The sequence below is a fragment of the Chanos chanos genome, chromosome 2 (assembly GCF_902362185.1).
Source record: "Chanos chanos chromosome 2, fChaCha1.1, whole genome shotgun sequence".
In the NCBI taxonomy this organism is placed as follows: domain Eukaryota; kingdom Metazoa; phylum Chordata; class Actinopteri; order Gonorynchiformes; family Chanidae; genus Chanos; species Chanos chanos.
The window spans coordinates 26,297,616-26,312,449 of NC_044496.1; the positions used below are offsets into that span (position 1 = coordinate 26,297,616).

At 41.9% G+C, this 14,834-nt stretch overlaps 1 protein-coding gene across 5 annotated transcripts in view; it reads right to left on the minus strand.

The window, feature by feature from the left end:
- Positions 1–2,386: 2,386 nt before the first annotated feature.
- st3gal4 (ST3 beta-galactoside alpha-2,3-sialyltransferase 4) overlaps positions 2,387–14,834 on the minus strand; it is a 47,703-nt gene continuing 35,255 nt past the window's right edge. For all 5 annotated transcript variants that reach the window (XM_030766187.1, XM_030766184.1, XM_030766186.1 and 2 more), the window contains 5 exons: positions 14,578–14,673; positions 12,740–12,929; positions 11,568–11,705; positions 3,798–3,950; positions 2,387–2,802 (listed from right to left, as the gene is read on the minus strand). In XM_030766187.1, the coding sequence (XP_030622047.1) occupies positions 2,713–2,802; positions 3,798–3,950; positions 11,568–11,705; positions 12,740–12,929; positions 14,578–14,673 (667 nt within the window). In that variant the 3' untranslated portion in view covers positions 2,387–2,712. The remainder of the gene's footprint in view (positions 2,803–3,797; positions 3,951–11,567; positions 11,706–12,739; positions 12,930–14,577; positions 14,674–14,834) is intronic.

Consider the following 14,834-nt stretch of genomic DNA (forward strand, 5'->3'; position numbering starts at 1 on the left):
GGCAGAGGCAAAGGATGCAAAGGATGAAGCAAAGCCTTTTACTGTTTAACTTCAAGTGAGGAAGCAAAGAAAGAGACCAAAAACCGATATACTCAGTGGACTTCAAATTGAAAACAGCACCAAAAAAATACTGGCCTAGTGAAATAACACTTAGAATTTTAAGAAAAGGAATTCTTCAGTCATGGGAGAAAAGGTTGTGTGTGTGTGTGTGTGTGTGTGTGTTTAGCGTGCATTGTGATGTTGAATGTGATTTCTCTCGGCAGTTGGTTTGAGGTTGGTTGCGCTGGTCAGTGTGTAGATAAATTTTCACGCTGTGAATCTGAGGAACTCACTAACGTGTTGTAAAGGAGCGTGAAGTGAAATGGGGGAGCAGTGAAGCTTGGATATGAAGAACTTACATAAGCTCCTTTACTGAGAGGGAAGGTAGAGAGAGCAGAAGAGGCTGTGTTAACCCCTGAGCTATAAGTCATCCCAAAACACAGAGTCTCCAAGACCTGCACATCAGCTGGGACTGGGGACTGCACTCGTAAGACAATAAGACACTTTGAATGCATCCAGTGCTTTGTGTTCAACAGCTGTGGCAGTGTTTTATTTTACCGAGGTTATTCATGTTGGGTCATTTTTTTTCCTGCACAAATCAGAAGAGCTTGAACATTTGTGTGGACTTTGGCGTGTTATGAGATTTCCAAGCTCGTGTGGATTCATCATTTTGAAAATAAATGTAGTTGCAAAAAATATGTATATACATACACTCGTGTGCACTCATAGACTGAAGCCCACATCCACACACACATACCCACACACACACAGACATGGGGGTTTCACGAGGATGCTGATCAGTTGGTGAAAAGCATTGACCTAGATTCCAGTTGACATGTAAACATAATAATCTCTTCGATTATATAACTAAGCATCGTTGTATAACAGGAGTGAAAACAGCCAATCAGCAGTACCACAGAGAGAGAGAGAGAGAGAAAGAGAGAGAGAGAGAAAGAGACAGAGAGAGAGAGAGAGAGAGAGAGAGAGAGAAAGATCCTAGCCCCACATTGTCTCTTTCCCTGTGAGCTCCGAATAGCATAACACAGAAAGGGGGGGGGGGGTCTCCTTAACACTCTCTTCTCATTTCTAGTCTGATAGTTCCTCCCAGTGCCCCCCCCCCCCCCCTCCCCCCACTGCAAACTCAGAGAAGAAAAGCAAAGTAATTTTTAGCTATTAACAACAGAGGGAAGTGAAAGAGGTGAGGGAAAACTAAAAGAGGGAGAAGAGCTGCACTGTCAAGCTTTTTTTTTTTGAGGGACTTTAGAACCACACACATCACCACGAAAGGCCATTCTATAGACCCTTATGCAACAAAGCCAACTAGAAAGTGATGGCTCAATCGTTTTAACGTGTCAGCTGTCACAAGATTCATTTTCGATTATGATGTAATGAGATATCATCAGATAATAGGAGAGTCTCACACTGCCATGAAGGCACTGAACGCATGTTGTGACAGAGCATTTCAATATGCCTGCCCAAGGTGTGTGTGTGTGTGTGTGTGTTTCTACTTGAATGTCATGCAGTAGAGAAGGGAAGGCATTGCTTTTATGACCGTAATGATTTGAGCTTTCCTCTGCTAAAAAATACAGACACACACACACAATTACATCTCACCATTAAGCCTTTCTAGCCTAACATCAAGGAAAACCCACATCTTTTTGCTCCCCTCAGAATGTTCTTTTTTTAACGTTTTCCCTTTTCTAGGGCTTCTTTTTTAGGAGAGACACATATTTGGTGGGTATTTTTTTTTTTTCTGTCTTCGATGGCCTCTCACATTGTCAGAAGAGAGAGTTCATGTCGTCTTCAGCGCTGCAAGGCTCTTCAGGCTCTGACATTCAAAAGGCCCAGATTCATATATGACTGTGTGAGAGAGCTCACTCTGTATGTGCCACAGTGCTCCTGGTCTTGGTTTGTTGACTATGACCCTGCATGGCCACAGGCGCCGACTTCATTCATGTCAAAGCTAATTGTGAATGTCCCACTTTTAAAAAACAAGAAAAGCTTGTCATTAGCATCATGGCTAGCAGCATAGTAGGTCACCGTGAATCAAACACAATTCATTGCAACACACACACACATACCCACACACACACACGCATACACACACACACACACGCATGGACACACACAGAATAGTTGTTTTGTAAGCAAGACTTCACTTCACTTTTCGTCCCACCCTCACCCTCTTGTGGTCAGAGTTGATATCATGGGTTCCTTCGGTTTCCTGGCTATAGCTCCTGCTTCCATGTTTAAAACCATAATGACTTTACAGACTATTCAACTACGCTGACGTAATTGCTCCACCCTACAGATTAACGGATGAATTCAATGAACATCATTTATTTTATTCATTTTATTACAAATTCTGTCATCAATTCATAGCATACAATATCCAGTGGTAAAATTTACAGAATTTATTTATTTAAAAATAAAAGTCATCAAAAATTTGCCAAAATAAAAGGCTGAGAGCAGACACAGATTATGGAAATCACTTGGCTACGTGTGTGAATGTATAGAGAGTAGCAAGATCTGTTGTCAGACAGAACGAAGACAGTTAGCATGAGCTGTGTTTCCGCATGTGCGTTTATACGTGTGTCTGTGTATATGTGCAAAAGATCATGCTTATGTACTGGCGTTTGAGTGTGTGAGAATATGTGTATGTGTGTGTTTGTGTCAGGAATGTGGATGAAGGTACGTAATGACTCCTAAATCCTCCAGACCCTTCAGCGCTTCAGCCTCGTGATTAAGATCATGGTAGGAATCCTAAAAACGGAGAAGAGAAAACCCAAAGCATCAGAGCACTGAGGGCAATACCAAGCTAGGTCTGTCATCACACAGAACAGTTATTATCTGCTAGAATGACGTTTGTCTCTTTTTAGAAATCTTCCTGGTTGCCAAAGCAATCTTGGAGAGGACGCAAGGTATTTGAGGATACGGTACCTCGGCTGTTTCATCGTGTCAGCGCTATACTCACAATGTAAGACCACGACTTTTAATCCCATGCTACAGTGTAGTAAAATACTTTACTTTGCATTGATCACTGAGTGTGAACACTGTAATAAATGACTTTACGTTGCACTGGGTGCTCAACTATTATGATATTATTATTTATAATTATTATTATATGCAACATATTAGCTAATGGTGTTCAGTATGTTTTAGTTACAACAGTCACTTTCAATGGTGCTTGTACACTGCCAGTAAAGGGTTACAAAAACTTCCCAGTCTAATAAGCCTGGGTGTTAGTAAAATGATTTTTGCAGTGTGGTAATTCATCGCGGTGCTGTTGCGTCTGTATTAAGAATAGCAGTAAACTCATTCAGCGATACACTGAAAGTAAAGCAGAGGGCGTGAGGAGAATGTAACATGTTGGGTGCTCGTAATTAGCCTTAAGCTAACGGACCCTTATACTGAAACAAGAAACTGCCATTGATCCACCCAGCTCCTCAGAGTTCTGGGTGCTCACTCTAATACACAGCACAAGACCAGAGTCTGGGTAAACCCCAAGTACATCAGCACCGTTACACAGAAAAACATATGGAGGAAGGGAAAGAAAAACAGAACTATATAGAAAAAAGTGGTCATTTTTTCCGTGTAAGAGAGCTGATAACTCAGACAATGGCAAAGACGCAGATTAGGTCCTGGGCTGTATGGTGTATTTTGAATGGAGACCCTCAAATACAGTTCCAAAAGCATTTCACTGATCAAGTCAGTCCAATAAATATCCCAATTAAGACGGGCATTAGAAAAAAACTCACCTTCATGGATTTCATAGTATCATATCCGTAATAGTGGATTGGCTGTTTCTGGTTTTTGGACTCTGGGTATCCAAAGCCGGCAAGGTGAACCACGTCACAGTAGTTCAGGGCCATGAACACAGCCAAAATACCTGTAGTGGGATGAACAGGTCTCTGGAAAACAGGAAAGGCAGAAATTAATAGTTAAACTATGCAGTTACATTGGTTCAGCAGCAGGGGGCAGCAGTAACACGCTACAGCAGCGATACACCAAACAACTCTCTGGTCTCTTTTCTGTTAAAAAAATGTCTTAAATAAACCTGGCGATATAGCATATTTATGCGCGCGCACACACACACACACACACACACACACACACACAGGCAAACACCTGCTTAAATAGTCACCAGCATCTACCTCATAAAACCTGTCAATGATCAGCCAAAACACTTCAGAAGTGGAGGGACGTGTCTTTTTTCCTCTGTGTCTAGCATGGGAAAGACACCAAATGCTCCTCTTTCTGGCATTTTTTCCATTTCTTTTGTTTACAGAAGTAGGCATACAAATGCTCTCCAGACCTTATGTGACTGAGAATAACTGATTTGGTTATCGACCCTGTAATGCGGTACCCTCTGGGAAAGATTCATTCTGTCCGATTATAGAAAATAAAGTGGCCAGACCCTGGGCTTTTCCATTTCCTGTACATGGTGCAGAAAAGATATCTCTCTCTCGTTCTCTCTCTCTCTCTCCCATTAACACAATCAGTACTCCTGTCTTCTCGCCCCCTCTTTCTGCCCCTTGTCAGGGAGCTAGCTGAATGAGTTGTCTTCTCTAGGCCCCATCACATTGCTTTGAGCAGTATAATTTCATTTTCATTTTTAAAAATAAATTATTAATTATTGTTTGTAAATAATTAGTAATTATCTTTGTTAAATATTTATATTAATGATTCAAACCACACTTTCTAACTTCACTCAGACAGCATCAGCTAATGCAGGTAAATGTGAACACAATAATTCAACATGGCTTTTGAACACCCGCCAACCTATACAATGACAAGGATGAGATATACGAGTGAGAGAGAGAGAGAGACAGAGAGAGAGAGAGAGAGAGACAGAGAGAGAGAGGGCATTAATAAAACAGCTGAGCACAGTGTGAGAGGAGGAGAAATGAGGAGGGCAGGAGATCCGCTGAACTCCCACTGGCATTTGGCAGAAGGGTGGTGCTCCTGTGCCAGTCTGAGGCCAGAGGAGAGGGGGGATAGACGAGAAGACAGACTGAAGAGTGGAATGGAAGGTGGAGGGTACTGGGAGAGAACAGGATAAGGAGATTATAAAAAGTGGAGGGAAAAAGGAGGAGGGAGAACAAAAGGGCAAGTGTGGGGATGAGAGGAGGAGGAGGAGAAAGGAATGAAACAGAAGAGAGAACATAAGAGGGGATGAGAGTCCAGAGCTGCATGGTGGGGCCAGTTTGTTCTCGCCAGCACAGCTCCAGCTTGCCCTCTCTTTTCACTCCCTCATATCCTCAGTCCTTCTTTCTTATCACCCTTTCTAATTAGTCTGAGCAGAAATGGACTGGTTCTGTTTACATTCTTAGCTGAGGTCCTCAGCACACACAGGATGACTGATTATTTGTCTAAATGATAATTCTCTACCAAGCCAAATTATAACTGCTTGACTTATCAGTCACACAACATAAACATGACAAACATTACCAATTATATTTACTCCATATGTTATTCCATACATATTCCCATATATGATGCAGTTGTTTCACATTCTCTCTGTCATGTTTTTCCACGCTTTAAGCCTCTTATTACAAAACATAAGACGGTCAAGGGAGAGCAAAACTGACTGACAACTGTCCAGAAAGAGACCTGGTTATTGGACTTTGCTTAGGATTTGAGAGATGACGTGACTGGGATTCAAACCCCTAATGCTAGCGGTGCAGTGTACCTCTACACTAGTGTTAATTTTGATTCAGTCTTAGAGTTTAGTCAACAAAAACTATACAAGTTCTAGTCAAATTTTAGTCTAATGCATTTTTGTCACATTTTAGTCAGTTTGCATTTTTCAAATTAAATCATTACAGTGATTTGAGCAAGCACACAGATATTCTTAGGCTTGCTACATTACTTTGTTTTTCTTCTCAGGGCCAGGGACTCCCAGCTATAGTCTAGACATGATGCATTTAATAATACAGTAACAACCAGAAAGGCTGTATCATACACTGTATGCTGGTACATAAAGATGTGGCTGGTGTAATGTGGAAGGAATCTGACTACATTCTTTGGCTGTTCATCAGATAAATTTGACATTTGAGTTGTATTGTAGCTAAAATGTGTCTACAGATCCGTTCTTCTTCTTCTTCTTCTGATAGTAGCCATGATTTGAGCTGGCAAGTTAACGTTAGTTAAAATGTTAAACATTCGATTTGCAGAGGAAGTACTGGCGGGGCAGCACTACCAGTAAGTATCAACCAATCATAAGCATGCAATGGATGGCTGTGCACATCTTGCAAACTGAGTGCATGCACGCAACTGGATGAAAAAAATATAGGCCTAAGGTAGCTAAACTGCTTGTCCAGTCGTCTGTCTCTCACAGAATCGTCTCATTATTATCTGTCAACGAAAACGGTAATATATTTTATCAAAGTTTTTATTTTCAAAGGTGAATTTTTTATTTATTACTTTTTTTTTGTCACAGCTCTACACTGTATTGTACACACAACCTCTGAGTACAATCATAGGCAGAGGTATTAACTTGCATTTCATTAGTATAAGTCAATTAAGAGCAACAGCTCTTCTGAAAGATAGCCTGGAAAAAAAGCACCAGGAAAAGTTTAGCCATAGAATGTTTAGCCATTCTTCCTCCGTCATTAATAATAACTCTGTTTGTGCTAAATGTGCATTAGTTAGCTCCCTGACGGAGAAGACTGTAGCATTAGAGATGCGCATCCAGATGCTAGAGAGGCTTAGTGAGAGTGAGAATAGCCTAGTTCCTGTAAAAGAAAATCTGGATGGCTCAGGAAGAGTTAGCAGCGCTCCGACTCCGGCACTAGAGCCCTCACAGCGGGGCGAATGGGTGACGACTCGGCGGCATAAGTGCAAAGCCAAAGCTAACGCTAAGGCTAGCCCACGAGAGACACACCACTCCCCGCTTCACGTGTCAAACAGGTTTGCCCTCCTCAGTGAAACACCCGCTGAGAAACCTGAAAGAGCTCTGGTTATAGGAGATTCCATTCTACGGCACGTGAAATTAGCTAGACCTTTAGGGGCACCAGCAGCCTTAGTTAGCTGTATACCGGGAGCCAGGGTGCCGGACATAGCAAGTAATCTTAAAGTGTTAAGTAAGCACAGGTTTTCTAAGATAGTTTTTCATGTAGGAGCTAACGATATACGCCTTCGTCAATCAGAGGTTACTAAAAGTAATATCGTAGAGGTGTGTAAATTAGCGAAGGCGATGTCCGATGCAGTAATATGCTCTGGCCCTATCCCAATCCGGCGAGGCGATGTAGCTTACAGCAGGTTATGGTCGCTGAACTGCTGGATGTCCAGGTGGTGCTCTGACAACAATGTGGGCTTTATAGACAATTGGAATAGTTTTGAGGGCAAGCCTGGCCTCTTAGGGCGAGACGGTGTCCATCCCATTCGGGAAGGTGCTGCTCTCATTTCTTGTAACATAGCGCGTAGTCTCAGAACAGTTAATCCGTGACAATCCAGAGCCAAGGCCAGGGAGCAGGCAAAAAGGCTAAACCGACCGTCTGCTAGCTGCACAGAGTCGTCACCCAGGTTAAACTATATTGAGACTGTGTCTGTTCCCCGACCTATACGAAAATGTAGAAATACTCAGAGAATTTGTTCTAGCAATCTAATTAACATAGATTTAAATCATACTGAATGTACCGCCAGCACCTTCGATCTAAAACTAGGACTGTTAAATATTAGATCTCTTACTCCTAAAGCACTCATTGTCAATGAAATTATTACTGATCAGGAGTTTAATGTAGTGTGTTTAACAGAAACGTGGATCAAACCAAATGAGTACGTCGCATTAAATGAAGCTAGTCCTCCCGGATACAGTTATATACACCAGCCTCGTGTAACTAGCAGAGGAGGAGGCGTTGCAGTTATTTATAATGATAACCTAGGCATCATACAAAAACCTCTACATAAATTCAATGCGTTTGAAGTTCTTTATACAAACATAACATATGTAGCCAAAAAAAATACCCAGTCTATCACACTAATTATTATCTATAGACCGCCTGGGCCGTACTCTGAATTCCTCTGTGAATTTGCAGATTTTATCTCAAACCTTGTTATTTCTTTAGACAAAGCTCTAATTGTCGGAGACTTTAACATTCATTTTGATAACCCACAGGACCCTCTGAGAACAGTGTTCGTGTCCATTCTAGATTCAGTAGGGATTAATCAGACGGTCATAGGGCCCACTCATAATGGTGGCCACACCCTCCATCTTATACTAACACTCGGACTAAATGTAGGAAGTATAGTCACATTTCCACAATCTGAAGCTATCTCAGATCATTATCTTATCTCATTCAAAATATTTCTTAGTAATAATATATGCAGCTCGCCACGCTATCATAATAAACGTACGTTTACGCCAGCTACTACGCAGAACTTTATCAATAATCTCCCAGAGTTATCAACTTTGACTGGAACAATGTCACATCCCACAGAACTTGATCAGGCAACTGAATCTTTAGAGTTAACATTCCGCAACACCTTAGATAATGTGGCCCCACTTAAAAGGAAAATAATCAGAGAGAAAAAACTAGCTCCCTGGTATAATGAGCACACACGCGCCTTAAAACTTACCACTCGAAAACTAGAATGTAAATGGCGCCAAACTAAATTGGTAGTATTCCAGTTAGCATGGAAGGAGAGCCTCCTGAGCTATAGAAAAGCTCTTAGTGCCGCTAGATCAATGTATCTCTCCACCCTAATAGAAGACAACAAAAATAATCCTAGATTTTTATTTAATATCGTATCAAAACTAACTGGGAATAAAAGCACCTCGGAAACAGGCACACCATCAATGTTCAGTGGCGACGCATTTATGAATTTTTTCAATAGCAAAATTGAAAATATCAGGCAAACAATCCAGGCTATAAATTTTAAACCAGATAATTTGATCACTAACACTGTAGATAACAATATAACTAGGCCTATATCAGATCAGCGTTTAGAATGTTTTACTCCCCTTCAGGCGACCGAATTGACCTCACTAATTTCTTCATCAAAATCACCAACTTGCGTACTAGATCCCTTACCTACACGTTTCCTTAAGCAGATACTGCCAGTAGTCATCGAACCGCTTTTAAAAATAATCAATTCCTCCCTTAGTACTGGCTATGTACCAAAATCTTTTAAACTAGCAGTTATCAAACCCCTAATTAAAAAACCTGATCTTGACCCCTGTTCGTTGTCCAACTACAGGCCAATATCTAACCTCCCCTTTATTTCCAAGATCCTAGAAAGGGCTGTAGCACAGCAGTTATGCTCATACTTACATAAGAATAACATCCATGAACTGTATCAGTCAGGATTTAGGCCTCATCACAGCACAGAGACAGCACTGGTTAAAGTTGCAAATGACCTCTTACTGGCCTCTGATCAGGGTTGTGTCTCCTTGCTTGTGCTACTTGACCTCAGTGCAGCCTTTGACACCATTGATCATACCATTCTCCTTGATAGACTAGAAAATGTTGTTGGAGTTAAGGGAACGGCCCTCTTATGGCTTAGGTCCTACTTAACTGATCGTTATCAGTTTGTTGATGTAAATGGTGAGTCCTCTGCACATACTGAGGTAAAGTTCGGAGTCCCGCAAGGTTCTGTTTTAGGCCCACTGCTTTTCTCTTTATATATGCTACCTCTAGGTAATGTTATTCGTAAACACGGTATTAGCTTCCACTGCTATGCTGATGACACACAGTTGTATGTCTCAGCGAAGCCAGACGAGAGACACCAACTTAACAAAATTGAGGAATGTCTAAAGGATATTAGGCACTGGATGCTTACGAATTTCCTCTCACTCAACACTGAAAAAACAGAAGTACTTGTACTAGGATCACATGCAGCTAGGAGTAAGCTTTCCGACCACATAGTTACTCTGGATGGCCTTTCTCTTTCATCAGGTGTGGCAGTAAAAGATCTTGGTGTAATTATTGACTCCAGTCTTTCATTTGAAGCTCATGTAGATAATATTACCAGGATAGCCTTCTTTCATCTTAGAAATATTAACAAGATAAGAAATGCATTGTCATTTCAAGATGCTGAAAAATTGGTTCATGCTTTCATTACCTCTAGATTAGACTACTGTAATGCCTTTCTGTCTGGATGCTCTATTAGGTGTATAAATAAGCTACAGTTAGTTCAGAATGCAGCGGCCAGAGTTCTTACTAGAACCAAAAAATATGATCACATCACCCCTATCTTATCCACACTGCACTGGCTCCCAGTCAAATCTCGTATTGATTATAAAATCTTACTATTAACATATAGAGCATTAAATGGTCTTGCGCCACAGTACCTGCGCGAACTCCTGGTCTTTTATGATCCACCACGCCTACTTAGATCAAAAGGTGCAGGCTATTTGTTGGTACCTCGAGTTATGATGGCTACAGCAGGGGGCAGAGCCTTCTTTTACAGAGCCCCACAGTTATGGAATAGCCTCCCAATTAATGTTCGAGACTCAGACACAGTCTCTATGTTTAAGTCAAGGCTGAAAACTTATCTGTTTAGCCAAGCCTTTTGCTAATAGCTCTTTACTAGGCAAAGGAGCAGATCTGGAGGGTTCTCGGGCATAGATTGTTTGGTGAACTGGGATGTTTGGATGCTGTCGCCCCCCCACTTTAACATGTTCACTCAGGTTTGTTGACTGTGGAGTGGGTGGCCGCCTTGTGTCCCAGAGTGCCATCATGTCCATATTACCTTCTAGCTCTCCCTTTTAGCTATGCTGTACTAGTTAGTCTTGCTGGAGTCCCTGCCTGCACTCGGCACACGATGTATATTTACCTTAACCATTATGTGGAAATGAACATCTAACAATGTGCCTCTCTCTCTCGCTCTCTCTCTCTCTCTCTCTCTCTCTCTCTCTCTCTCTCCCTCTCTCTCTCTCTCTCTCTCTCTCTCTCTCTGTCGAGCCACGCATGCTACTCCTGAGACACCAGTGATCCTGACTCCTCCCGCCCTGTGGACTGATCCATCCTGGTGTTATCATCTTCCATCCCCCGTCAGCCTCCTGTCTACATCACCATCCCCTTTGTTCATGCCCCAATTTACTTTCAGCTGTAACTGCCCACGTGGTCGGCACCTATTGCACACCTGTCTGACTAAGGAGGGGTCTCCTCTCTCTGTGGTCCTCCTCAAGATTTCTCCCATTTTCCCATTTCCCTCTTGGGTTTTTGGGGAGTTTTTTCTTGCCCGCCATGAGGATTAAGTCAGGGGGTGCCGTCATATTTTGATTTAACTGTTGTGGCCTGTAAAGCCCTTTGAGACTGTAAACAGTGATATTGGGCTCTAAATAAACTTGAACTTGAACTTGAACTTGAAAAGTAGACTGGATCCAAATGTAAGGGTCACAGCTTAAAAGAGATATAAAAGAGATGCATGCTTGACACCTACACCCAAAGCATAATACCATCGACTGAATACATGTTAGTGTCACAAACAAATGTATCAACCAAATCAATTAATGTAACAACCAACAGCTGGAAGGCTGTCCTCTGAGGGTAGCCCATTAGCAGCTGTGCTGGTGGGCTCACCTGTTTGTTTTTTGGTTCTAAGGGGATTTGGAGCAGCTTGCTGGCAGTCAGCTGGAGAAAGTATGGGTCCAGTATTCGGATTTGGCTGGGCCTGCCCAACCAGATCTGTGGCGGAGGCTTCCAGAAGCCCTTCCTGACCTGAGAGGATGGGTACCAAAAAAGAGAGAGAAAGAGGGTGTGTGAGAGGGAGAGAGAGAGAAGGGGGGGGAGCGAGAGAGAGAGAGAAACAAGTTTTTATGTCAGTTATCAGATTTATTCCTGCAGCCAGGGAAGATCTGGGCTGATCTAATAGATTTTTGAAGGATAATGACATCACACGAGTGAAGAGAAATGTTTGTAAGACATGGTTACAGATGAATTGCAAACCTCTCCTGAAGAGAACGCACATAAAACACCATTACAGTTTTTTACAGAGTGCTGACATTCCACTTACTGCAGCCAACCATGTGTGGTTGCATGACAAAAGAGATCACACTTCAATTTCATTTTATCACCTCTCACAATAACACCTCACTTGACATGAAGAGTCAGTTAAAATATGCATCTGACAACCTTTGGCACAGAGCAGCCTCAAGAACAAAGCAAGCCATACGAGACATTTGCTTCTTTAGTATTTACTTCAGAAAAGTTAAGAAAGATAAAACCTCTTGGTGAATGAGAGTTGGTGAGTGGACGGCGCCTCTAATGAACGACTTCCTGTTTCTCTAGCAGGGCTGTCTTCTCTGTAGCCCCTTTGTGTTTTAAGCATTGCAGCTAACTACAAAGGACAGATTTTTTTTTTCTATATTTTTTTTGCTGCAAATGTAACAGAGAAATGTGTGGCTCTTTTACAGAGTCAATGCTTGGGACAGTGTACTCCTAAAAAATCTAATCTTTGGAATGTAAACAAACAGAAATGAGTGAAACCCAGACCAAAACCTTTTAGTCATTCCAAAATCAGTCACAAAAAACCCAACAAACCTAAGACTGGACATAGGTCATTGCGAGAGTGCACTTGTGGAACTGAGAAAGAGAGAGGGAAAGACATAGCGAGAAAGACAAAGAGAGAAAGTGAGAGAGAGAGAGAGAGAGAGAGGGAGGGAGGGAGAGGGAGAGAGAGGGAGGGAGAGAAAGGGAGAGAGAGGGAGGGAGAGGGAGAGAAAGAGAAACATGAAGTGACCGTCATTACACACCCTCTTTTCATCATATAGGATTTCTTTAAGCCAGCGCAGGTCTTGCTGTTTAAAAGGCACTAGAACCATCAGGGTATCTGGGTCGTTGTGAGTGTCAGGGTTGTACGAGGCTGATTCCGGATAGAAGAGACGCATTGTTGTCTTATTTCCTACGTCCTGCTCGTAACCTCTGACTGGGGCATTATTTAACCTGAAATGCCAAATACAGACACAGACAGAATAAAAAACACAAAACCAAAAAGAGTATGAAGTTGAGTCTCTGTGTGAGTCCCGTTTTATCCAGAGCAATTCTTGTCATGTTCCCGGTCATGTTTATAACATGTACTGCGAGGATGATACATTCTTAATGTATACCTTACAAATTAAAATGGAAATCTGCGCTCATAATCAGATTATCTATATTCCATAAAAATACAGACATAAATCAGAATTAAAAAGTTTAAAGGCGTCATTGTCTTTTATCATCATGGCCACTGGTCTGCAAACTCTTTACATAGATATCCGCACAGTTTAACAAACAGCAAACAGTTTTGCTCTCTGTGCTCTTCCAGTAGTTTGGACTGCCCCTTTTCAGCCTTCATGCAACTATGACTGGACAACTGAGTATGCCTGCTCTTTGTCAAGGCAGCCATGCTGGGGTGAGGGGTAGGGGAGACAGGGGGTGGCACGTAACCGTCTCTCTGGAGCAGCCTTGGGGTTAAGTACCTTGCTCAGGGGCATGACAGTAGCAGTCAAAGGACAGAAACATAGGAACCTGTAGTTCCTCCAGCACTGAGTCAGCTTCCCTTGGTGGAGTCCCAGGAATTCTAACTAGGAAGCCCCTCAGTTTCTAGTGTTCCGCCGTAAAGCACTAAACTAGCCATGCCTCCGGAGTAAGCTAATCAGAGTTCAAAGACCTGAGTAGAAATTTGACCGCACGCTCTTTTAACTCAGAATGCTGTTACTGCAACACAGAAGCATGAACTGAACATGAGAAAAACAAACCCAGCCAAACCTTTACCAGGAAGGTCTGATAAAGCCCACAAAAGCCACGGTCTTACAGGCTTAGTTTAAGAGCATGAACTGCTACAACACCACTCTGTCCTTGACCCGCTTATATACACAATAATACTGTAGGGGAGAAAAAAAATTCCCCTCCCCTACTGGACTTTTTTCACTTATTTTCCATGGGTTATGGCGGTTTAGAAACGTTTCTCGCCAACAAAGGAGATTAAACCGTGGTTCATGTTCGGAATGATCTATTTCAGCTTAATGGAGGATTAGTGCCATCAGCGTCTGTAACAAAATACCAAATGTCAATGAACTTGTTTTCTCTCCTACATACGATTAGCTTCTGAGAAAAGATAGAGCTTTGGCTGGTGGAAAATTGAGTTCAACGCGCACACCAAAATCTACAGTTTGTAAGCGGCTTACAGAAAAATAAAACTGCATGAGTTCATTCCAAAGCATTAAATCTTAACAGAGAAACAATGGTTAGTTTTTCTTCCACCAGGCTCCTTTTTTCCCTCCCTCAACAGTCTGGTAAATTTCTGTAAAGGAGGCTAGGCTAACTGTGTGGGTTTGATAATTGCTGAGGATGCTAAGTGAGGCATTTGTTAGAGAAATGGAGGGTAAGAGAGAAAGAAAAAGGAGAAAGAAAAGGGGGAGGGGAGCAAATCAGCACAGATATTGAAAGACTGCTGACAAATCACACTAGTCACTGATCACAAAGGAAAAAGTGCTGATTTCCAGGTGTAAAATCAAGAAGAAAGAGGACATATGATGAGAGATGACAAAAAAGAGAGGATTATTCATGCTAGAGTTGGAAAGACTTTCATGATATTTTCTCAGATATTTACCTGATGACGACGTCATACTTGTTTATGGCGGATCCCAGGGAGCTGTTTTTGATGCTAAAACCATTTCCTACAACTGCACAACTTCTGCATTCTAGCCTATGAAAAAGAACAAAAAAATGTCCCTTCACTGAGACAATATCATAAACTTACATTTTTACCATCCGTCAGACTACACAATACATCGATGGTAAAGATGGTAAATGCAAACTTACATTTACCATCTGTCAGAATACACAAACAAATTAACTCATTAACTG